At 43.4% G+C, this 25,594-nt stretch overlaps 2 protein-coding genes across 2 annotated transcripts in view; one reads left to right on the top strand and one right to left on the bottom strand.

Moving 5' to 3' along the window:
* Positions 1-18,037, bottom strand: part of Lrrtm3 (leucine rich repeat transmembrane neuronal 3) — a 211,957-nt gene extending 193,920 nt beyond the window's left edge. The window contains exons 1-2 of the mRNA XM_004632034.2: positions 17,479-18,037; positions 15,613-17,144 (exon numbers count right to left, since the gene is read on the bottom strand). Coding sequence (XP_004632091.1) covers positions 15,613-17,144; positions 17,479-17,482 — 1,536 coding nt within the window. The 5' untranslated portion in view covers positions 17,483-18,037. The remainder of the gene's footprint in view (positions 1-15,612; positions 17,145-17,478) is intronic.
* Positions 1-25,594, top strand: part of Ctnna3 (catenin alpha 3) — a 1,779,311-nt gene that overhangs the window by 808,870 nt on the left and 944,847 nt on the right. The gene's annotated exons all lie outside the window — the stretch shown is intronic.

The following is a 25,594-nucleotide window of genomic DNA, read 5'->3' as shown; positions in this document are numbered from 1 at the left end:
GCAATTAAGCACTAAGAAGAATATATGCAGTGTATTATTTGTTGAAACTGTACTTCCGATTTGATTTGAAACTGTCTCATTGCTGTTTATCAGTAAAACTTTGAAAAAAAAAATAAGTGTTGAGGGGGCCGGGGAAATGGCTCAGTGGAATAAACACTTGCCTGGCAAGTGCAGAGGCCTGAGTTCAATCCCTGGTTCCACCAAAAAAAATAAAAATAAATAAAATAAGTGATGAGTGTGCAAGGAGAATCCATGACGAGTCGGCATTGCACAGTGGACACAGAGGCACGTGTGTGTGCTATTGGCACAGAAGGGGCAGCATAGAGAAATGTTGATGGAAGCAGTATCTGCAAAACACGCAAACCTCTGTGTCTGCATTTGGAAAAAGTAAAACAGGTTCTTTATGTTTCAGTTACAGAAAGCAAGCAAGCAAGCCGCAAGTGTCGATCGCTGATCCAGGGGCAGAATCCCCAGTGTGCTCTGGAGCCCATCCAGCTGTGTCCTGGTGCTAGGCATGCCGGGCTGTCTCTACATAATAACAAAGTTTAAGCTGTAGACTACCCACATAGAATATTGCTCACCTAGCTGCACCCTTGCCATCCTTTCTAGCACACAGGAGAGAAACCTATGGCTACATCCAAAGGGCAGGATATTTACCTCTGGATTTCGAGCATTTTCCATCTCTACTCTCTCAGATTTACCTGCTCTACTCTCAGGAGTATCTGAGTTCCTCTGCTGTACAGAGTGGCATTGTAGAAGCATGATTTAAGTAGCTTGATGCTCCTCTAACACTACAGAATAATACTTTTATATTACACAGAATTGCTAAGTCTGAGGATTTCCCAAGGCTCTGCTTAGTGCTATCTGAGAGGCTGAGCATGAGGGTCTGCTAGACTTTACAGGAGCTGCCTGGGAAAATAAGAGTCAGAACAGGAAGGGCCATTGACGGTACCACGAGCAGACCCAGTGTGCTTGCCTGGCATGGGCCGTTTCTAATATCAGAGTAACTTCTTTTGCACATGTGTTAAAGTGTAAAGAAATATCTAATAAGATTTAACACTTCAAAGTCATTAAGTAACTAATTAACTAATGAGTCCACAAAACAGCTCTGTGGGTTTGTGCACCATATCTGCCATTTCACAGATCTTGGGTCATTTAGACACTTACAGCTCTTTTCATCTCTGCTCTTTTCAAAGTCTTTAAAAAGAACTAATTATTCTGTCTCCAGCGAAGGACACGTATCATGTTTCCTCTTAAGTAGGGAAAATCCAGCACTTTAAGAAGAGAATTTCCAAAGCCAAACAACTTAGTCCCTTTTCTAGGGAGAAGATTCCAATTTTCAAATAACCTTTACTTTTTATTACGTTTTGTTTGCCTTGAGAAGAAAAATTAACTCCTACGACTGCGTGCAATAGGTGCTCTGCAGGCCTGCTGGAGTTTTTCCAACTCTTTAAACAATTTGCTTTTACTTACTTTGCCTCTCATTTCACTGACTCGATCTTGGGGTTTTCATTTACTGGCATTGTGGTTCTTTCCTCTAAATGCCTAATGCATTTTCACACTTGCCGACCACTGGACTCTGCATGTGCCCTGTCTGGCACTGAGGGTGGGAAGGTGGGTTATCTCCACGTGTGGGCCCCAGAATGAAGGAGAAAGTGGTGGGGATTAAGACCTGCAGGCCCAGAGCAGCGTGTGAGGGAGGCCTACAGGCCAGCGGGTCCGCAGCCCAGCTAATGCTTGTAAAGTGAAAATGATCTTCAGTTACAAGGAAAAGCCAACATCAGAATCGTCTTTCAGTGGCTAAGCAGAATTGTCACAGGAGAGTATTTAATAAAACGAGACTACTACATGACATTAACAGAAGGCTCCCACATTTCTGGGAGACCACTTCTAGGTTTGATTTAATGTTTATAAATGAAGAGCCAGGGTCACTTAGTCACTATTGATAGATTGCAGAACTGGCTGTTTCAGTGCTCAATACGAGAACTTTCATCCTGCCATTTATATCAGCCTGCTGCATGTGAAAGCACCTAGCAGAAATGGGGAAAAACAAACTTTGTGGAGCGCCTGCTGTGCCCTGCTCACAAGTTGTGTTACCTTGATTTATCTTCAAAATCACTGTGGGACAGGAAGTCCGTCTTACAGATGTGGAAAGTGACATGCTAGCATGGCACGAGGCTGCCCCAGACTATTCCTGGGTTTAACCTCAGGGTCAGTGGATTTTTCAATCTGTGATCCTGTCCCAGGAAATAAAAATAGTCTTCCAGGAACAAATTTGAGTACTGTACCTTTAAAACCCTGCAGGTCTCTTTTATACTGAACTGGTTAAGCTGCTTTTTAAATTTATTAAAAACTTGGCATAAGAACTTCTCCTATCCCTTTTTTAAAACAGCAATTCGCGGTTCCCTGCTCCGACTGCGCGCAGGTGTGGCTCCAGCTCTGGCTGCCTGGTGGCTAAGGCTGCGGCTGTGGGCGTCCCCTCCCCCGTCAGATGAGCCCTGCAGCCTGAGGTCCCGTTGTGCAGTTTATTTGACAAATAGCTTTTGTGGCCTTTGCTTTTTCATATCACTCGTAAATTTTGGCAACAGACAGGCTGTTTGTCAGCCCCAAATTCCATACATTTGAAGGGGAAGCTTTGGAGGCCTCGGATTTCCAAGTGGAACTCTACCCTAGGATTTATTTTTGAATTTTACTTAAAGCTATTTTCAGAGGCATACAGGATATTCTCCTGGTGGTGCCTAGCTGCAAATTATTTCTGTCTTTATGTCATAAATCTTGGTAATGCATCTTTAAAAATGTGCCTGAGAAATGCATTTGGTGGTTAAAGCGCTGAATCTTAGCGAGTGCATGGCGTTTGGGTAGCTTGTCTGCTTCCCGCGCTGGGTGCGACTTTGGAGGAAAATGGAGGCACAGCGGCCGCTCAGCTGCGCTCTGAGCAGGCCTGTTGTGAGCGCGCATTTCAATAACCCCAGTCAGCTGCAGAAGGGCCGTCTCTCTACTGTGGGTGGCTGTCTGCCTCAGAAAGCTCCTCTTGGTGAACAGAGGACGTCTATCTCTTAGCCTGCCTTTCTCCCCATGGGCTTTAGGAGCCATGGGGCTTTCCCTTTTTTTCTTAAATTACAGGTGGAGGAGGTTTATTAAAGCTGAAAAGACGCTTCAGAAAACTCAGTTGCATTTTTTACAGCAATGTAGTTACTGCAGGAGCCACAGTATACATGCTGTTTTCCGAGCATGCAGAAATGCTTAGAAACCTCAGTCTCTTTTGTCATATTACCAGAGGTGGCATCTGCACTTGGGCACAGTTGAAATACAGATGGAAGATCAGATAGCCATTTTTCCCCCTTTCTTTTAACCTGGTCAGTGTGGCAGGGTGAGCCGAGCCAGCAAAATGGGAAGAATTTAACCACTGGCTTTGCTGCACGCATTGTCGGGCCCTCAAGCCGAGTTGGATATGAGGAGGAGTCCAGTCGTGGGTCAAGGAATTCCGTGCAAAGCTCATCTCTGGAAATATAATTGGACCCGGCGCTGAAGGCTGCTAAGTACTCCTTGCCAGAGCTTCTTGTCTCTGTTGTTAGTTATAAGTCAGTTAACCACTGAGCTCTTTTACTCAGCTGTCATGTAAAATTTCTGAGTCTAAAGCAGATTAGTGCAAATTCAGAACAAAGGTTTTCATCCATTCATAGTCTGTGAGGCCTTCTACCCAAGCTGACCCAATTGGATTGTAGTATTAAAAATAAAAACAGATTAAAAACGACTACCCACTTCTTTACCATCTTCCTTTCAAACAAGAATAGAAACTGAAAAGGAAACTTTAAAAACTAAAAACAATTAAGTAGCCACTGGGAATATCTTAAAGAAGAGGGATAAAAATTAGAGGTTACAAAAATAACACAATTGTAGCCAAACCCTAGAAGGATAACTCAGAGAGGGGCTGAACAATGTAGTGCTTAGAAAGTTGTTAAGGTTACAATTAAACTAGCTCAGAGTTTCAAACAGAAGGTAATGCAAGCTTCTCTAAAATTATTATAGCTAGTAAACTTTATGGCTAAAGAAAGATTCGACTTTCTTATCACATGTGTTCCAAAGATAAAACATCTCTGTTGAAAAGCTTCCCATAGTCTAGAACAGTAGCAATTCTTCTCATAAAAGGAAGGTATTTTGTGTGTGTGTGTGGGGGGGAATTCTAGGGATTTGCAGAACTTTACGAGTGTAATTAAGTTGCAACTTAAAAGGATGGTGAGGAATGTATCATTCCCATGTTGGAAATTAAATTGCAATTCACAAAATTGCAACTTTTCATTTCCAGGCTCCAAAATGTCCAACATAAACAGAATTTTTACTTAATTCATCATAGGGAATTTGTATTTGTACTTGACATATCTTAGTTCCTCCCCACCTTTCTCCTCTCTTCAACCCATTTCCCCACCCCTTATTTCATGGAGCTTTGTTTCTCTTTTATCCTTTTCTTCCTTGTTTTTCCTCCCAACTCCCATTCCTCTTTCCCCGTGAACAGCTACTTCCTAGCTCACGATACCCATATACATTCTGGTTCACAATACCCATGTACATTCTGGTTCTAAATTACACTTTGAGCTTCTCATATCAGATCGACAATACGATATTTACACATATCTGTCTGATTTATTTCACTTATGAGTCTGGTCTTAAGGTCTATCCATTTAGCTGTAAAAGTCTCAAGTGTAGCCCTCTTTATGATTGAGTAGTGCTCCATTATATAAAAAAATCTTTTGTATCTATCTGTTGATATTTGTGGGTCAAGGAATTCCGTGCAAAGCTCATCTCTGGAAATATAATTGGACCTGTTTCAAGATGTAGCTATGACAAAATGTGCTGCTATAAACAAAGTGTGTCTACATCACTGAGATACGAGGCTTTTTATTCTTTTGGGGAAGATACCAAGAAGGGAATGGAGTTGGGTCGAATGGAACCTCTAGTCCTAGTTTTCATTTTTTCTAAGATTAAAAATAACATATATTCTCCTTTTAGTCCAGTCTCGAGGTACATACTCAAATTGTAGATTTATTATAAACAGAGAGATAAATTATAAGCAATTTTAAGTGGAGATGGAGAGAAAAGAGAAATTCAGTGCAAAGGAATTTGAAAATGAAGAGAACAGAAGAAAAGCAAGAGGTGGCTATGGACCAGGGCCTCACTCCCAAATTCCCAAGCATGACTTCGACATAATTGGTGTTATGATGTAACAATTCAAAACAGATCAGTATTACTGCTTGTCAACTTCTGAATATTTGAACTTTGAAGCAACAAAAAAGCAAAGGAGCTGGGAATATAGCTAGCTCAGAGGCACAGAGCTTGCCTGGCAGACACAAGGCCCAAGTTCGATTCCTGATACAAAGGAAAAAAAAAAGAAAGAAAGAAAAAGAAAAGAAAAGGAAAAAAAAAGAAAGAAAAAAAAATCAAAGGAACTTTCCCAAGAGAACACAGGGAAAAAGAGGTTATAAATATATGGCTTTCACAAAAAAGTTGATGGAAACCAAGGTGTAGTCATATTGAAATTAAATATTATTTCTTCATCTGACAATTTTTCTTAGCTCTTTGTCACTTGAATATGTCCCCATTCGGGAAGTATTACAGAGGAAATTATCAGCAGATTATCACAACATGACATCTTAAATAGAACATGGCTCTCTAAAGCTATATTTTTTGTAAGAACAAATTTAGAAATGATCTAAGAGATAAATGGCCGAGCAGGCCAGTGAAACCAGGTATGGTGGTGCACGCCTGTTATGCCAGCACTGGGGAGGCTGAGACAGGCAGATCACTACATGTCGAGTTGTGTAGTGAGACCAGGTACCAAATAAATAAATATATATATATATATATATATATATATATATATTTTTAAAAGATTTATAAATATGTATGCGCATGAAATTAAAAATGTATATGTTGACTATATAAATAAAAATGAGGCTGATGAAATTGCTTCCATAGAATTGAAATATTTGTACTAGGTTGTTTACAGCAGTAACTTCATCTCAGCGGGAAATCAATCCAGTAAACATCTACCATGAGTAGAAGACTGAACCAATCAACACTGGAAGAAGGAAGTGAAGAAGAGTTGGTTTGATTCCTCCAACAGGACTTACGAAGAACTCAGGACTCAGTGGTGGAGACATCAATTAGATGCAAGGAGGGCCGGGCCCAATTAGGAGGCTTTGGTCAGCTCGGTTACAGAAAGGCTCAGCCTTGACAAGGTGCTCGGAGGGGGTGGAACATGTCTCTCCTGAATGAGTGGAGCTGGCTTTGCTGGAACACGGGCAGTGGAATGAGAATCAAGGTGAACATGTGGTGGGCTTTGCTGGCGCATCAGAATTGACTCCATAGGCTGCGTATACTTGGCAGGACCCACGTATCCAGAGGCCTCTGCTGAGGCAGCCGAAGTGTTCGTTGTGGAACATGCAGGGAATCTGTCACTCTTTGTAAGCATGGAACTGGGAGGGAACCCAGCCTGTGAACTGTGGGCAGGCACTGTGTCACCCTGCTGCAGCCCAGCCACCAGGCATTCAGTTAAAGAAAATGGTGGGAGATGACTGCTAAAATGCTCTGGATGCTTAGAAATTGGAGCAAATGAAGAAAAGGGAAGTGACTGCTACATGCCATGCTCCACATGAAGAGCTCTTATCTTGTTTGTCCCATTTAGTCATCACAGGACCCTTTTAGGCATGAAACGAAATAACACAGGAAATGTGCTCACAAGAAGTGCATGTGATGTTCAAGAGATGCCTGCTCATTGTCCTCTTACAAGGATTTTGCGACAATTTCTTTACATTTTTTTAAGATGAAGAAGCTGAGACTCAAGGTTTTGCAGTATTTAAGTTTCAGAACCAGTTTTTGAGGTATTTCTTCTAGAATCCAGGATTAGTGTACAAATTTATCTCTTAATGGAGAAAAACTAAGGAGAAAGCCTGCACTTCACTGACTGAATTTCTCAAACATGGTTGCTTTATGGAATGAAGCTGCTGTTTGCCTTGCTGTGTTTCCCTTGAGGAGACCCAGTCTTATGTTTGAGACAAACACAGAGAAACCTATGCGGGATGATATCAGAAAGCCATCGATCCCCCAAAGCATTTTCCCATCCCTGCTCTGGGTTCCTCTCATTTTGCCCTTCCTTGGAGTATGACATTCTGACTTTAATGAGCAGATTTTATCTCTACTTAAATGTAAGTGCCCTTGGAAGGAACAATGATACTGCGTTTGATCTGGAGCAGGCATCTAGTAAGGCAGAGGGCACTGAAGGAGCCTGACATATTATTGAGTGGGGCGTCTCACCACAGACGACCTTCGACGTAGAAAGCCAAGGAAGGGGGAGGCTGCAAGAACAGAAGAGTGGTATCGCAGGCCAGGCCAGGTGTAGTCTGGAAGTGAGCTCTGCATCCTTCTGATGGCTCTGACGGTGAACCCAGAGAATGATGAGAGTGAAAACCCCGTGTGTGTGTCTGTGTGTGTGTGCATACACATGTGTATGCTTGTGTGTGCATGCGCATGCATGTGCGTGTGTGTGTGTGTGTGCATGTGTGTGGTGGGACAATGGAAGGAGAATGAAATTCAAATTCATGAATGAGACAACAAATTTCAAAGGTATATCAACTGTCAAGGAAGGAGATTCATCACTTAGAATCTTTTGATGCCTGCACAGGGACATGAATGGCGCTATTTTAAGATTGAGAAATGCACGATGTGAGTTGTAGATCTTCTTGTTTTTATTATCTGGCAGTTCTAGGGATTGAGCCAGGAATGTCCTGCTTGCTGAGATGTGCTCTACTCCTCAGCCACATTCCTCCAAGCTCTTTCTCTTTTTAAATTTTGACATAGTCTTGCTAACCTGCCCTCAGTGGTCTAAACCCCCATCTTCCTCCTGCAGCCTGTGAGTCAAGTTCTAAACTACTTTTAAAATCTACTTTGACCTTTACCCTTCAACTTATACCTAACTGGTTCTTTGGTATTTTGCCATAAACTAACAAATACCCCACATAAGTGTGTATTAGGTCACGAAAAACAATCAAAGTCCATAGAAATCCATGCAGCTTTTCATTTGTCACCATTCTGTTCTCCCTATAAAAATCCATAGTGTAAATGCTTTGTAATGCACAGGATGGGCTGCAGTGGGCACCCTGGCCAGGATGGACACTGGGCCTGCAGATTAGGGGCTGGCTCACTGGATGACGTGGTGGTGCAGTGACAGTGAAGGAAGGAACGCTAAAAACTACAATACAGCCATGATAGCTTCACACATGCAAACACTCTAAATTATAAGAAGAGTTAGAATGGCAACACCCTCTCTCTGAGACAAGTACCCTAATGTACAAAAGGGTTTCACTGGAAATCATCTCCTGAGGACAACTGAAGATGTGCGATTTGGGTCAAGATGCCTTGTGTGATGGGTATGGGTCATCGCGGGTAGCTGTACAAAGTGGTGGAGGGACAGGATCAATGGGTAGATGTACAGGAAGGCAGAGATGGTCCAAGGGATCTGTTCTTATTTTTAAGTATAAACTTTAAAAAGACATTAAGGCTTATCAAGTCAGTGTGTGTGTGTGTGTGTGTGTGTGTGTGTGTGTGTGTGATATTCTTGGCATATTAAATAAGGACTCAGGTCACATAGCTACATGTGCTATGGCAATAAAATATAGATGATCACTTCTCAGGTTATGAATGCTTTTTCAAGGCACCATCGACCACATGAACAGCTTGATGGCAAACACAAAAGATTTATGTAACATGGCTGCTACCATTCCACACAAATCTTTAAATATTCTATTTTAATCCCAAATCTGTCATGTTTCCTGACCTTCCACTTGATATAAGACAGTACTCAGACCAAGAATTTACACTTTTCATTAAAATTTTGTACAGATTGGACACAAAACCCCTTTACAATTGATACTTCTCTCGAAGACAGTTGTCAGTGTCCTGACTCTCCTTGTACCTTAGAGGGTCTTCCTATTTGTAACATTATCAGAGATAACTGGAGTTTTGAAAGCCCCTCTGTGGCTTCAATTTCCATAACATAAACGCTACAAGTTTCCTGCAGTATTCCTGTGAGGCTCTGCGGCAGCACAGGTGCAGTGCAGTGAGCATGCACCCTCTTGCAGGGGGCCCAGCAAGGCCAGCCTTGGTGACCTGGAGGGTTTTCCAGCTCCCTGGGGTAGGAATAACCACTGGAGTATTCCCACACTACAGTCTCATCCTTTGAGGACACTTTATTTTTTCCCCACTTAATTTATGTCTCAGCATCAAGAGTGCTAAATAAGTATTTATATTTAAGTGAAGTCCTTTGCTTTTTAATACCTATATATTTATACCCTGGATGTAATTAGTGTGAAGCCTTCAAAAACTTGCCTTTGTTAAATATAATATTGCCTTATCACTTAATATATGTGTTAAAATAATATATTATTCTTGAGAAGAAAAAATTCTGTTTATTAGTATGAACACTGTTGAAATACAGTTGAGTACTTCCACACATACAGTCATATACTTTGATTTTTTTAAAGTCTAGGGAGGAAATCAGCCAGCTTGAGCAATTTTCTAAGCTGGAGACTTCACTATCCCTCTTTCTTCCCCTGAAAATCAAAAGCTACTATAATTTAGATGTGTTTAGCAGGCTATAGAGAAAGAGATGGCCATGTGAGACATGGGTTGCTTTAGGCTCTAATATTTGACACCAGCATGTTTTCCACTGGAGATACACTGCTGCCTTGAGGGGAAGGGTCGAGCCATGTTGGTTTGTAGGGAAGACCTCTGTGATATGGACACTATGGGACTTTCCTACAAAAAGAACCACAACCTAGGAATGAGAGGAGGGAATATAAACTTCTTTCTAGGGAAGAGCAGGAGCTCTTAAAAGTAATAAGAAAATACATAAATTGACAAGAAATTATTAATTTCTAAGTGCAAAATGTTCTGGGAAGTAATGAGTAGAAGCGAACTCCCTTTTCTATCCTTTTCTATGACATGATTTATTATTGCTCATAGGAGTTCTGTTGTTGGAAAGTGCAGTTGTAAAGTAGAGGGCCTTTGCTTGCTTGGATTGCCACCTGGATATTCCTGTTCCGTGTGTTCCTCCTAGGATGCCCCTCACGGATTCGGGAGACTGAATTTAGGAGCATTTGCCTGCCACTCTGTAAGTTTTAAACAGTATTATGACATTTACAAATGTTTTTTCTCCTAAAACCCCACGGCCCTCTCTGTTCTAGAGAGGTTACAGAAATTCACTATCAATGAGAAAGAGTTTGTGAATACCTAAGTTATAAAAATTTTGGAAATAGATCTTTGCCTTAACTCCATAAGAACATCTACATCCAGTACTGAGATTTGGGATTACCTTCGTCATTCTTTGATGATTACCTTTGTCATTCTATGTTGCGAAAGATGTAGGCTGTTACTCACAAAAGAACAGCTTTGTACTTTATGCTAGTTTTGTTTGAAGTACTGCTGATTACACACAGGCCTTCCTGCACACTAAGGGCACGCTCTACCCTGGGCTACATCTCAGATTTTTACGCTTTAGTTTTAGGCAGGGTCTTGCTATATCCTCACGATGTCCTTCTCTTGCCTCAGGCTCCCAAGCAGCTGGGCTTACAGGCTTGTGCCTTTCTGCCTGGCTACCTTTTCTTTTTAATCCCAGTAATTCTGAATGATTATAAGACTGAAGCCGATAGTAGATTTTATGCTAGGAGGACGTCTCCGAGGAGGTCATTCATTAGGGTGGCTGTGGGAGAGCAACCACAGTGCTGATTTGACACCTGCAGTGTGCACGAATTTCATGACCCGCTGTGAGCAAGGACTTCCGTCACTCTGTAGTGACATCCTTTGCCAGATAAGCTTTATATCGTCTAAAATCAAAAAGGACTGAAAAAGTGATGCGGAGAGGAAACGGACAGACAGACCCAAACCTCCTCCCCAAGAAAGCGCTTGCCCTTGACCTCACTTGGAGCCCAACTAGAACTTTGGAAATAAAGATTTTTGAGTTTTTCCTTCAGCCTTCTCTGGCCAGTGTCATTGCGTCTTTCGTACACTGGAATCATTAATCAATAAGATCCAAGACAGCACGGGGTGTAGAGTCCGTGTCTGTGTGGACGAAGCGGCGAAAGCCTAAGCGCCAGGCTCATGCTGATGTGAAGAGACTGGGGAACCCGCGACAGGGGCGGAGGCCGGCGAGGTCCCGGGGCGCAGCGCCGGCCAGCTGTCTGCACGTGCGCCTGAGCCCAGCCAGCGGTCTGGGAAGGCCCGGTCTCGGTTCTAGAGCTCGCCAGGCGCTTCCCGGATGAGCAGCCAGGAGCAAAGACCTACTGTGCACACACAGGAGTTGTGAGGCTTAGAGAAACTAGGAAACTCGCCCAAGACCCGGCTGAGGAAGTGTAAGAGAAAACTTGAGTTTAAACCCTGATTTCTAAGACTCACATGCTGCCATAGATGCCTATGACTATATTTTAAAATGAAGCGGAATTACTTTCATAGTTTTTCCCCATAGTATTCTCTTTGTCTTGTGTTCAGCTACCTGAATCACGAATGAATTCAGAGGGTAAGAACCGCGTGGGTCCAGCTCTGCACAGCATTATAAGTGGGAAAACGCCCACTCTCACTTTTTAAAAATCGGTTTTTGAAAGCCCCACACACCCAGACCTCGGCGCGCTTCTGTAGATCCTCCTGGCTTGCCACGCACTTTTGCTGGGCTCGGCCCTTGTACTCCCCCAACTGCCTTCTATGTTCCTGTAGGCAGTGAAGAGCATGCAGGCAAGGGGCGCTCCACAGGCCCGCTCAGATCTAGTTCTAATGAGGATCCGGGGAAAGGAGAACCAGGAGAGATCCGCCAGTTTCTGGGTTTGCGCTGCCCACGCTCCGCGCTCATCCAGCACGTCTGGAGCGCACTTTGCCTCCAGCTGCCTGGCCTGGCGCTCACTTCTGCGCGGTCTCAGCCCCTCTTTACTTACACTGTCGGGATTCTCATTTGGTAAGTGTCAAGGGAAGAGAAGGTGTTTTGTGCACCCAGAGCGCCTGAAGGCCCTTGCCACACCTCGGTCTGAGTCTGGTCACCTTTCCTAGACGGACAGCATCTTTCCGCTCATCCGCATAAGATGGAGACGCCCTGGGCCAAGAGCCTACCAGGAGGGAGGAGGCGCTCAGTGGAAAGGGGCGGAAAGGACCAAGCTCAGGCGAAGCCAGGCCGGACGCCTGATGGCTCCTGAAGCCGTAGGGGCGCCCCGCCAGCTGCTCAGCATTAATTATGAAATTTGTTTTCCCAACCCAAAGTGCATTAGATTTTAATATTATGTCTTATGGCAAAATGCATTTAATGAAAATACCGCATCAGTTTTTCACAATATGCATTAGTGTAAACAGCTTAAAATATTTCTTATCCATTCGTAGTTCATTATTAATTGCTTTTCATCTGGGGACACATTTCTAGCTCTCGGCATCAGTTCTATGGCCCATCGCTGGCATTACTAAAAAAGTCAATGGGGAATAGAAACTTGCAAAGTTACATAGCAATTATATTTCCAAGAAAAGTGAGTAAAATTAAAATCTTGTGTATAGCTAAAACCTACATGTATTGCAAACCACGTTCACCAAAGGAGTCAGGCCAGAAAGCTAAAGCGAGCATGAGTAACTGTAGTTCTTACAAGTGACCACTAGAGATCACTGCTTCTCCACGGAACCGCAACGCCGACTAGCCCGGCTAGGTAGTTGATTCACAGAATCAAGTAAAAATGGTTTAAATTTTTGCAAACATGTAATGACAACATCACTGGAAAATACTAACTCATTAAAATGAGCATATCTCGCGTCAGTATTACTTGGGGCCTAGTGCTGGGACTGTACTTCAGCAGCACTGTGCATGCTGAGGCTGGGAAGATGGGGGAAAAACAAAGCCCGAAACACATGCAGCTCAAGTAGACCAAACTCCATTTCCTTTCTGGTATAAAAGGCACTGAAGTGCTGCGTGAGTCCCACAGGTCAGGGCTCTTGGGGAGCTGCGGTTGCCTCTGAGGAAGCCCAGGCTCTGTGGAGATTGGCGGGAGGAAAATGAGCCCATTAACGTCCTTTACATACAATGAGTTCTACATACTTAGAGCCATGGCCCTAAGGGACAGAGTGCGGCAAGGGCTACAGGCTGGGCGAGAGGAGGACTCCGGATTCAAGGGACCATGGGCTCTGCAGTACTCCCAGCGGCGTCTAAGGCACGGGAGTCCTGCGTTTGTTCTCCTAGACCCTGGGAACCCGGGAAGAGCGATTTCCGTGGCTTGTGGGGGCTGTGGGAAAGAGTTTTCTCATCTAATTTCATGAATTGAATCAGTTTTCTTTTGGAAGGGGTACTGTTGTTTTTAATCTTGTCTGTTAAATTTCTAGGTAAAGCTGGGCAATAAAAAATGACCGGCTTTAAAATATTGTCATTCATTTATTTTTATGTCACATTGTACACAGCTGGTGGCTTTGATTTAGAAATACTTTTTTAATACAGCAAATATCACCACAGCACTGATATTGTGCAAGAATTCAACACTATAAGTATGCCGTGCCTGAATGTATTTAGGACCCATCACAACTGAAGCAGAAGGTCAAGTCAAAGAATAGAAATGGGCTTTTTTGCTTCAATGCCGCATTTAATGCAATCATCTTTAGTACAGATAAAAATGAGGCTCACCAAAGAAAATCTGGGTTTTCGATGGACTGTGTGTCTACTGATAGTTTATGAAAAATACACAATCACAGCTTCAGTAAAACTGTCCCAGTGAGCTCGGTCATCCAGTGGATGGTACTATACGAAAGCACTTGCCTCACTAATCTGTCGGGAATGCATGACTCCTTTACTAAATGTATACTCAGCAAGTGTATCTATGATGCTTTCCGACCAGCATCTAGCTTAAGATTTAGTCAAAATCAAGGCCCCTAGCAAAGTCCACTCTGGGTGCCGCTCTCCCTTTCTTGTTGCTGGAGGTGGCTTGGCTCCCTGGGCTCCCTGCATCTCTCCCTCATGGTGACTTGCCCAGAACCTCCCTCTTGGCCGATGGAAGCCTCCAAACTGTATAATGTCCTGGCAGAAACAGCCATTCACTGGCTCCTTTTTGCTGCAGCGATTCTGTTTTGAAAGAACAGGGAGGCTGGGCAAATCAAATTAAAGGAAAGAGCCTCAATGTGGCAATTCTTAATTTTTGCTCCCATAATAAAACTGTTCATTTTGGAGGATGATAGAGGATACAGATGAGAGCCCTGTCTTGGAAATCTCAGTGGGCTGTAGTTCATATTACTTAAGTATAGAGACTATGATATTTGTTCTGCAGTCAATAAACTTTCACCAGCGGCACAAGAACATGCATGCAGCTTGCAGAACTGTGCTTGCAGATGAGTTTACAGCACAGATGGGCAGGGCACGGCAGTGCCAACAGCAGCAAAGCAAAGGAGGACTGAAAGCACCACGCGTCACCCACGGGTGCAGTGCATGCATTTGCTAAGGTGCCCTCATCATTCTCAGTGAGGCTGCTGGCAACACGTCTTGGAATATGTTCTCTGCACTTGTGAATGGAGTGCCAGTCAGTAGGGGACAGGCATCGACTGGGCACACCATGGAGGGGCACAGGACTGATCCTGAGCAGAGCAGCAATGACTCCACCAGCTACTGGGGCTCTGGAAATCCTGGAGAAATTCTGGTAAGGTCCCAACCACAAGCATGTAGTAAGCCTTCATCTCATTGGAAAATCTCATCTCTGAAAACTCCCTCACATGAGGAGCCCAGGAAAGCTGCCCCTCAAACTTGCTTGTTCTTTGGCTATTCAGTTAATCAACATATGTGGACATACACAGAGTGGAAGGAATTGACAGTGAAACCTGGAGTGAGATTTCCCAGGCAGGGCTTTGGAGGTAGGTCCTCCAGTCGAAAGCTCTGTGCTTGGCCATTTCCTTGCATTTTGCATTTGTCAACTTGCAGTTTTCTAACCCTTCCACAGTCTCCCCCTGTGCTTGCCTTCCTGCCACTGAGACACCTCTGGAAACAGCCCTAGCATCGGCTGCCTTAGCTCAGCACCATCTTTTGATAGTTTCCTGCAGTTTTCTTATTTTAACCAGGCATTGTTTTCATAGCTCTGTCCCTAAAACGTTCCTATAATCAATCAGGTCTAAAACCAGCTGAGTTCAAGGTACCCAGGATCATTTTATCCTCTTCTTTGATTTAAAAACGAACCAAAAAGCATCTAGAGCTACAGATCTGGTCCTACTGGAAGGAGAAATGATAGCAGTTGTGGGGATGCCTAGGTAAGAAGTTTTATCTTAAAACAACTGGTATGTTAATGGAATCAGTGAAGGGCCTTACACAACAGGCATTATGTTAAGGGAGTTCACACTTCACACTGGCCATGGTATTTAAATCTCAATGGGCTGATTATGTAAGGGAGGAGGAAAACGACCAGTGCTGTGAATGCACTCAGACAGACAAGGGAGGACCTCGCCAGCCCTGGGAGACCCAGGGCAGGAGGAGGAGGAGGGGCGTCCGTGTCCCCGACAGGCACCAGGGTGCAATAAGCCACTGCTTATTTCCCAGCCTCTCAGAGTGCCTTGTACCGCAGCGGTTCATACCTCGCACTCCCTGGAGCCTGCTTTGCTGTAGGTGCAGGGTCCCGTCCCGTTCAGCAGCATCTCACTGGTCTCCGTGTTGGTGGGCTTATAATCGACATAGAATTCCTGGGTGCTGGGAGTCATTTGCTTCAGGGACTGCCTTTTCTTCTTCCTGTGCCTTCGCACGAGGGAGCGCTGCTGCAGCTGCTTCATGCTCGCTGGGTACCGCTTCCATGACACATAGATAACGAGCAAGATGACGAGCACAGACAGGAAGAGGGCCACGCTCCCTGCGATGATTTTGTGGAAAGAGGTGTGCTCGGCGTCGGCCTCAGGCTCTGGGCCAGGCTCTGTGGCTCCCACAGTGGGGGGCGCGGGGGGCTTGCTCTCGTGCTTGGGCCTGGGGAGCTTGGGCTTGAACGTGGGTTTGGGGAGAGCCCTGGCCAGATCAAACCTCTCTGTGGTGCTTTTGCCACAGATGCTGTAGTTCTTCACTGCATCGACCACATTGACCCCCTGCAGCTCTTTGGGACTGGCACAGATGATGGTGCTCTCCCTCAGACCTTTGAAACTTTTCAGCCAGTTTACCAGGGAACAAATGTTTCGGCTGCATTCCCATATATTCCCGGCAAGGCTGATGTCATTGAGGGATATCCAAGAATCCAAAATCTCTTGGCCAATAAATGTGAGTTTGTTGGAATCCAGGTTGAGGCGTTGCAGGTTCGGGACACACTGGAAAACACTTGGTCCACTGAAGGCTTCAATCTCGTTCCCAGACAGATCCAGCCTTTGTAATGAGCTCCAGGTCCAGGACATGGTCTGCCCGATGACGCTGATTTTATTCCACTGCAAGTACAGGTTCTGAAGGCTCACCAGCCTGGGAAAGAGGGCCAGGTTGAGCTTGGAAAATTGGTTGTGCTCCAGGTGAAGTTCTTTGAGCCTGATCATGCCAGCAAAGACATTCCTGGCTAGACTCCGGATCCTGTTGTAGCCCAGGTCCAGCAGCTCCAGGTTGCGGCAGTCTTGGAATATTCGCACAGGGATGGTTCTCAGGGAGTTGGAGCGCAGGTGGAGGCTGAGCAGCTTCCGCAAGCCCCGAAACTGCTCGGATCCCAGGGAGTGCAGCTGATTGTAGGACAGATCCAAGTTCCGTAAATTGGTCACAGGTCTGAAGGTATTGTTAAGAAAATAGGAGATTCTATTGGAACTCAGAATCAATTCTTTGAGTCTGCGTATTCCATTGAAAGCATTCTCGTCAATATTGCTGATATGGTTATGGTCAAGGTACAGCCAGGTGAGCTGGTTGAGCCCTTTAAACTGATTATACTTCAGTTTCTGAAGGCTGTTATAGCGCAGGGACAGACCTAGGCAGCCAGCAGATATACTTGAGGGTATCTCCTGTAATTTCTGAGACTCGCAGTAGACCATTTTGCCTTCACACCTACAGCCCTTAGGGCATCCTCGCTCAGCAGAAGAAAGCATTGTCAGTAAGACAGTGGGGGCTACAACCAGTGCTACCGCTGATCCGCTCAGTAGCCTAATTACATTGAAACCTGGAAATGAAAACAACTTAGAAAAGTTATCCCCTCACAAAAGGATGCATTTTTAATCAAGCAAAAATAGGCATATATTTTCAGTTTTAGAAATTTAAATATAGATAGCAACATTTAACATCAAATATTATCTCTTTGAAATTTAAAGAGATGGTGTTAGTTTTTTTTTTTTTTTTAATAGTAAAACAAGGAAGCCTGTCTACTAAACAACTGAATTTATAGTCTTAGATCAGAGCAAGGCAATCTCTAAAATAATTAAGGTAGAATTATCACACAGACTAGAAGATTTTTGATTTTTTTTTAAGAATGAAAGAAGAAAAATGGCAAAACCTACCCATCCTTTGTACTGTTCAAAGGTCGTCTTCAGGTCTTTTGCTTTGGCCTGGGGGCCACTTGCATGCCAGCCCCTGTCAGCTGCGCTGGGGTGAGTCAGGGCTCGCTGACACCCGGGAAGAAAAATTGGACCCCTTGGGAGATGGACCGATTTTGGAACATTATTCTTTACCAGCCACGCAGAACACTCCAAGAACAAATAAATCCCAACACCGCAATCGCAGCCAAACATCAAAATCTTCCTAGGTAATAGGATCTTCATGGATATTACGTTTTTGCATCTTTACAGTTTTTTTTTTTTTTTTTCTGACGGAGGGGGTTAAAAAAAAACAACCAAAAACCTGGTCTCTACAATTTCTTCTTCTCAGAATGCATGATGTATTCCTCCAGATAGCGTGGGGCTACCTGAGCAGCCACATCTGTATTCCATAGCCCAGCGGTTCCGGCCAGCACCCGGTCAGCCACACAGCCGCGTCGGCGCCCGGGAGGCAGGAGAGCCTCTCTCCGCACACACGCTCCGCTCACTTCTGCAGACTGTCATTCTGAAAGCTGCCCGGACTGTTGCTTTGGTTTCAGTGAATGCAGTCTTATGTAAAGCTGCCCCCAGTGGCGAATAACATTATGGGCATGTGCAGAAATGCCTCTCTTTTATCTTGCAAATGAGCAGGCTCTCTGCTGGAAAATGAATGATTCTTTGGGGCAGCTCAATAGGAACTGAATGGCCACCGTAATCAATAAGTAGCAACGTTTTCTGTGATTTTCAGGTCTTGTTTCACAATTTGGCAATGTCTGCATTGTCTATGTCCACTTAATTGCTAAACATGTGCTGCCCGGAGTTTTTCTAAAGCTTGACATTAAGTTCGTAAACTGAATGTCAATTTTTCCTAACCTCAGTGTAAGCTTTCAACTGAAATTTATAAAATGAATCATTGAGCTTTTCACAGAGGAGCACTGGCTGCCGCCCCTGTGCCCTCTGGGAGCCGCGGTAATTACATAAGGCAAGGTGCCTCAGAAGGCCGAAACACAGACTTTTTGACTAATAGCATGTGAGCTAGGAGGTCCAATAGCCTTTCTGGTTTTCTCATAGGAAATATAATTGGTTTAATGGCTTATTGTTTGGGTTGCTTTTTTATTAGAAGAAAAATAAACTATTTTTAGTGCTAGTGTAAGAGTCGAGAGATCATTTGGTTCATAGTTTATTGATGCCACTGCTATTTATTACACTATAATATTTACTGAGTACTTTCTAAATGCTCTGAATGGCCCAACTTGTTGTATTTGTAAGCAATGTTAGGATGCAGGCCGCATTTTAACTTCTACTTGAAAGTCGAGGAAAGACGTGAAGAGGTCATTCGTTCAGTGCCATATTGCAAGAAAGCATAGAACTGGGATTCAGAACCCATCAGAGTGTTATTCTTGACTTACTAATCAGATAATCCCATCCAACAGCACTGCTATCTTCATTGTAACCAATGAATCAAGTGAAATTAAGATTAAGGGACTGATGCCATCCATAATCAACTATTTCTTGTTTTCTGGATAGAACAGTAGAAATTTCCTTGTGTAAGGCTCCCAAAAATATAAAAGCTAAGGAGAAATAGGTTAATCTTTTGGTTAAGAACATAGATTCTGGTGCTAAGATGCTAACTTTGGCTGTAATTTACTGGTAAACAGGTTGTTTAGCCTCTATATGTATCTGTGTTCTCATCTGCAGAATGGGTATGACCAGAAATGCCTCATACACAAGTTTGAGAGCTAAGTTGTTGTAGCATCTGTGCTGAGAGCCTCATGTGGCACACATGCAGGAACGCACTCGTGTGGCACACACTCGTGGCACACACTGGGGCTACGTTAGCTGTTAGAAGAGCACCCACCTTGTGGCATTTCTAGCATGTGGTTGTTTTCTTTGGAATATTAACCACGATGACACAACGTACTTTGGTGAATATTATTTATGTTGTACATGATGAATTCTGAGGTTCATTCAATAAGCCTTTTTTTTTTTTTTTTTTAGGAGAACATGTCCTACACCATATCACAACCATTTTGCAGTTATCTGTAAAATGAATCTTGTGATTCTGTAGATCATAAATAATAATTAATGTTTAAACAGTTTCTACTACAAAACAGCACATGATAACATCTATCTGATAGAGACAGGCATTTGGTTAGAAAGAAATGCCATTCTTTAAAAAATGTGCCTTGTTTAGCTCAGTGCCTTGGCTGAAATCCAGCTTGGTAGCACTTTCACATTCTCCAAGGATGGGAAGGTTGATAAATGTTGGGATAATCCCACAGGGTTCTACAGATACAGGCCCATGAAAGTCACCATTCCTCATGCATATGCTACAGCAGGACAACAGTTCCACTCGTATTAGCAATGTTGTAAGCGCACAGCTAGCACACAGGGATCTTGCTTAAGACATAGACTTCCTAATCAATCTTGCTTAGCATCAAGATTTTGGTAGACAAGTAAGTTTAAGAAACTTGCTGCATGCTGGGTGTGGTGGTACACTCCTATAATCCCAGCACTTGGGAGACTGAGGCACGAGGAACACCAAAAGCTTGGTGTTCACTACATAGTGAATTTGAGACCAGCCTGAACTATGCAATGAGAGCCTGTCTAAAAACAAGAAGAGACAAAATAAGGGCCGGTGCAATAGCTCAGCAGCCTAAGCTCCTGCTTAGGCAAGTGCAGGGACCTGTGTTCAATCCAATCCCTCATGCCACGACAGCCCTGCTCCTGGGGCATGCTAAGTGGGCAACTGAGTTTGGGCATGGTGGCATATGCCTGTAATTCCAGTGCTGGGGAGACTGAAAACAGGAGGATTCCTGTACCAAATACATGCATCAAGAAGGAAAAGAAAAAAAAAAGAAGAGACGAAATAAAACACCTCAAAAAACTCACTGCAAAGAAATGATTAAAAATGTCTCCAAGTAGGAAGAGAAGGTATGAACAGTTATCCCACCATGTAAGTGTAATGAAGTGAAATTCATGTTCTCTACTTTTCCTAAAACCTGCAATAGTGCTTGACTCATTAATCTATTTATTGCATAAATGTATTTTTTGGGGGGTCACATGTAAGAGATGTAGTACAAACTGATTATGTAGTATCAACTTTTTCTATGTGGCACTGAGCCTGGCAGATTTCCTCCACCGATGAGGTTCAAAACAATTTTGGAAAATGTTCATGTGAAAAGCAAGAAACTAGAAAGTGGTAAAATGTAGAAGATGAGCAGATGATCTTCACTATTAATGGAGACAACATCTCTTGTTTTTGGAGTTGACTCATGAATTTCATAAGAACAGTAAATATACTTTTAAGTGTTCTCTTTGACATGGTACAGAAGGTTAACATTGAGCTTTTATCATCAACACCCCAAGTGGCACTTGACAATTTTCATCCACCCAAAAAGACTATAGGGAATCGTATTTAAATGTACGTTGATCCCCTGAAGGCCCTGGCTTCTCTTGGGAAGCAGCCTCTGGGATCTGTGTTTTGTCTAAAGGCTGCAGGGGCACTGATAGGCGCCTGGAAGACCCACTCACTCCGCACTGGAGGTCTCGGTGCCTTTCTCCTGGTGACCTAAGTGCAGAGCTGCCCTCAGGAAAGTAATGATATTCTTGTCACTGGGACACAATACTCAACATCCACACATAAGGAGAGGTCTACTTGAGCTTGTGGGTTGAATCCACAGTTGGTTGGCTCAAGGGAGGAGCTGAACGGCCAACAGTCTGGTGGAGGACCGAAAGCGGGCAGAGAAGGTGGCTCGGAGACCCAGGGTCCCGCCTCCAGCTGCCCTGCATCCTGCCTGCACCCTGGCACCTGTGGCCTGTCACCCCCCACGGTACCTTGGTTCCTGATCTTGTCTTCACCCTAGTCCTGTCTTCACACTTACCCTTTGGCTCTTACAATCAGCTACCTTTTTTTCTTTTCTTTTTTTTTTTTTTTTTTCAGAACCAGGGATTGAACTCAGGCCCTTGCACTTGCCAGGGAAGCGCTTATTCCACTGAGCCATCTCCCCGGCCCTACCGTTTTTAATATTGACCCCTGAGGGCTCTCCTAGCAGTAACCAGCAGCCATTCTTGGATTTGGTTGGCTTCTAGTACTGTGTGGCCTCTACCTTGGTGCAGGTTCTTGGCATCACTGTCATATCTGTCATTGTTCGAGGTAGTAAGATTATCCCTGAAGCTATAGTTCAAAATCCAAAAGTAATATGCCATGATTCCAAGCTGCAGAAATTATCCCAAAGGCCTGAGGTAGTCACTCAGAAGAAAAGAAGAGAAAAAACATATTTTAAGAGATTTTAATAATTTCTGGTATATTTTTTAAAGTTTATTTTCCTTTCACTTGTTGACTGTAACAAGCTGATTATTTTTGACTTGCCTTTCAACAGAAGTGAATTATGCATTATATATTTAGCAACTTCTTTGGGTTTAACACCACATACAGAACTAACCATAAACTACCTGACAAGTTAATTTCCCCGATGAATCAAGGACCTAAATGATTTATACACTATTAAAGCATAGTGTGATCTATTGGAACACTTGTTTTATTGCATTTATAGTACTTCAAAATCTAAACATATTTTATTTAAATTGGATAAATAAATCAAATGTTAGTAATGCCAAATTTCCATCCATCCTGAAACAAAATTACCAAGTGTAAAGTTAGAAAAATGGACTGAAGTAGGATGCACTGGATCTTCAGAACATCTGGCATCAGAGATTCCACTTACTTACAAATACGTATCTAAATTCTCTTTATGGATTGGACATGATTGCTCAGCATGGATCTGTATACAAAAAGAAACCAAAATATCTGCACTCCTAAGAAACTTACTTTCTACATGAGTAAGCCAGGCAATTTAAAAATAAACAACACAGTTTATCAGTAGGTAATCTGAATCATGGAAAAGAGAGATGTTCCAGTACTATTGGGAGTGTAAGAAGTTAGTGTCATGATCTTTCGTGGGATGGTTGAGGCCTTTCAGAAAGCACCGCTTAGTGAACCCTCAAAGGAGACAAGCTGGTCAGACCTACATATATTCAGACAGGGAGAGCTCAGCGCAAAGTCTCGAAGACAGAGGCCGTTGTGCGTCCAGACCCCATCAAGGAGGGCAACGAGCCTCAGCCCACCCCAGCAGAGGTTGAATACTTGGAGATGAAGTCAGACTGGCTCACGTTGGGTTATGAAGGGCTTTTATGGGCCATTACAAGAATATTGGTTTTTATTCTAGAGGAAATGCAGAGGCAACTTGAGATTTTGTACAGAATTAAAATATAATGAAGTTGTTCATTAAAACAGTCACTGCTATTTGTTGAATGATTTATCACTCCAAAATTAATAATGCAACTCAATCCCTAATGTGATGGCATTTGGAGACAGAACCTTTGTGGGGTGATTTGGTCATGGTGCTGGGACCCTCACAGCGAGATTTGTGGGCTCTGATGGAGAAGAAGCATCACAAGATCTTGTCCCTAACTCCCCCAGCCCAGCCCATGGCCACATAAGGATATGGGAGAAGGCAACTGACTGCCAATGACAAAGCAGTCCCTCACAGACAGAGCAATCTGCTGGCACCTTGACTCTGAAGTTTCCAGCCTCTAGCACTGTGAGAAATAAATATTTGTTGTTACACCACCCAGCATATGGTATTTTCATTTCAGCATCCCAAATCCTCTAAGATAGTCACTCTTGCTGGCTCTGTGGAGGTTGATTCAAAAGGCGCAAGGGTAGATTCCGGAAAGGACTTGTATTGATCCGTGGGAAAAGGGAGCTGTGCCCTGGTGTGGCAGGGAATGTGATCAGGACTGATTAGTTTCTGGATATACTTTAGATAGGATGGGATTTTTCTGAGGGGTGAGCAACAGAGAAAAATCAAATGCTGCTCCTCATTCTATAGACTAAACAACTTAAGGGATGGCAAGGTCATTGGCTGCTTCTGTGGATCAAGTTTTGTAAATAGGATCAAAAGTTCAACATACTGAATTAAGTCTGGATTTGGCTCTCACTTTCGATTGACTTTTTTTTTTTTTTTTTTTTTATGTACTGGAAACTGGCACTCAGGACTTCCACTTGCCAGGGAGTGGCTGCACCCCAGAGCTGAATCCCTGGCTTTTGTGGCCCTCGCATTTACTGAGCTTTATGTCTTTAATTTTTAAACATCTTTTAATATTGGGCCTCAAAGTACTATGATGGACTTTAAAATATTTTATGTGTTTTTGAACAGAAAGTGATAAAATGATTAATACAATCAGGTGTTATACAGTAGCAACAGAGGTGGCTATTCAGATGAGCTGGGCAGGGTTAACCTCTTTGTGGGTGGTGTTTGAAGGCAGTGGAGCAAAAGGCTGGATTGAGAATGAAATGGACAAATTGCACCATGACTGCGTATGGGGCATTTTGCAGTAGGAGTTCTAGAAGGTATGTCTGGTTGAACCCAAATGTCTTCCTATAATAATTGAAGTAGTAACAGATACTGTTGATTGCATGTCAGCTGATGCTTGGTGTTTGAAATTGATTCCACCCAAACATTTTGAGGTCTCAGTGTGGACATCTGCAATATGAAAGCCATAAAGTTTGATCTGTTTATCTTTAGGAATGTTTCCCATAATTCATATGTAAGTGCATTATAGATAATAATGTGCCATAAAATATTTTTAGAATCAGAGTATCCATGAAAGATTAATTTCCCTTTAAGTCTACCTGGGCTTTCTATGACCAAGGGCAAGTTAACACTTACTAATATCATTAAAATTTCTTTTTTTAGTAAAAGCTTGATATGACAAGCTCTATGCGTTAAGTAGCATCTACATCACTGATACTCTGTGTCCACATGTGCTGCTTTCGCCAGCACGTGGACTTGATGTGGGCATAAGAAACAGTGCTTGTGACTATTTTATAAACTAGGGTTGTCAGAAGGGCACATAGATTTCCCCATTTCTGGTTGGTTGCAAGACACACATTTCTGTGTCTGTAATTATATTTCAGTCTTTATCAGAACATTCGCCCTTCTCGATGTCCTTGTTTTTCATCGGCTGGCTTCAAGGGCTCCATTAAGAAGCTTGTCCGGTCACATATGGCTAGAAGCGAGCACTTCCGACTCAGATAAATGCATGAAGGATCTCCGGGGTCATCAGATTAAAAGGATATCTCAGTAGTCTTCTGGTGGAGGAGATGCCAACCGCAGGAGTCCGCAGAAGGCTACCTGGCCCGCCCCCTCCCCCCAAGGCACATCTATGCTGCAACATCCGACTGTGCTGCGGGTTCGGTTGCACTCCTCAATGTCATTTCCTAAGCTAACTCTGAGTGCAGGGAAATCTAGCAAACTCCTAAAGTACAACCTCCCTGACAGACTTCTGAATATGAAGGGACTCGGTGACTTAGGGGAATGCTTGGGGTTTTACTGCAGAGATTTAAAGACCTGTGCAGAAGTAGGGTGCCTAGGAGTGTGAGTCCAAGCGCTTGGCTGATTTTGTTTCAGGGGCTCTTACACCAGTTCCTGAAGCCAGGCAGACGGTATTTTCTTCCTAGAGTGTTTTGAAAGGGAATCCCAACATGAGCAAGTGTTTCTAAATGAGAACGTCTTGAGAGACTATCTAGTACAAGTGTATGTGGTAAAATTAACGAGTCTTTAAAATCTTTGAGTCGAGATCTAAACAAAGCCCACACATTACACGTGGTGTGTGTGCATTTCTTTTTCATGTTTTAACACCACTGCATTGTTTTTTTATTTATGTTTTATTATTATTATTATTATTTTTTTGAGGAACCAGGGATTGAACTCAGGCCCTTGCGCTCGCCAGGGTAGCACTTATTCCACTGAGCCATCTCCCCGACCCCCGATACCACCACATTGTGAGAAGCACAAGGTTGCTTGGCAACAGCTGGCTTTAGGTTCTGCATTTGGTTGGTCTCTTCTCACTGGCTTAGGCAGAATATCTGTCCTATGCAAATGGATTTAGTCTTGCTAATACTTTAAGACTTGAAGACCTTTTGAGTAATATGGATATTAGGGCTTGAAGGGAAATATGTACTTATGTTTACACTAATAAGGATTCCTTGATGGGTCAAACGTAAAGTTTAGGGGCAAGAATGAGCAATAGTGTG

This window comes from Octodon degus, unplaced genomic scaffold (assembly GCF_000260255.1).
Source record: "Octodon degus isolate 3935 unplaced genomic scaffold, OctDeg1.0 scaffold00046, whole genome shotgun sequence".
NCBI lineage: Eukaryota > Metazoa > Chordata > Mammalia > Rodentia > Octodontidae > Octodon > Octodon degus.
Note: the sequence above shows the minus strand (reverse complement) of the source record. Positions and strands in the feature narration are given on the sequence as shown.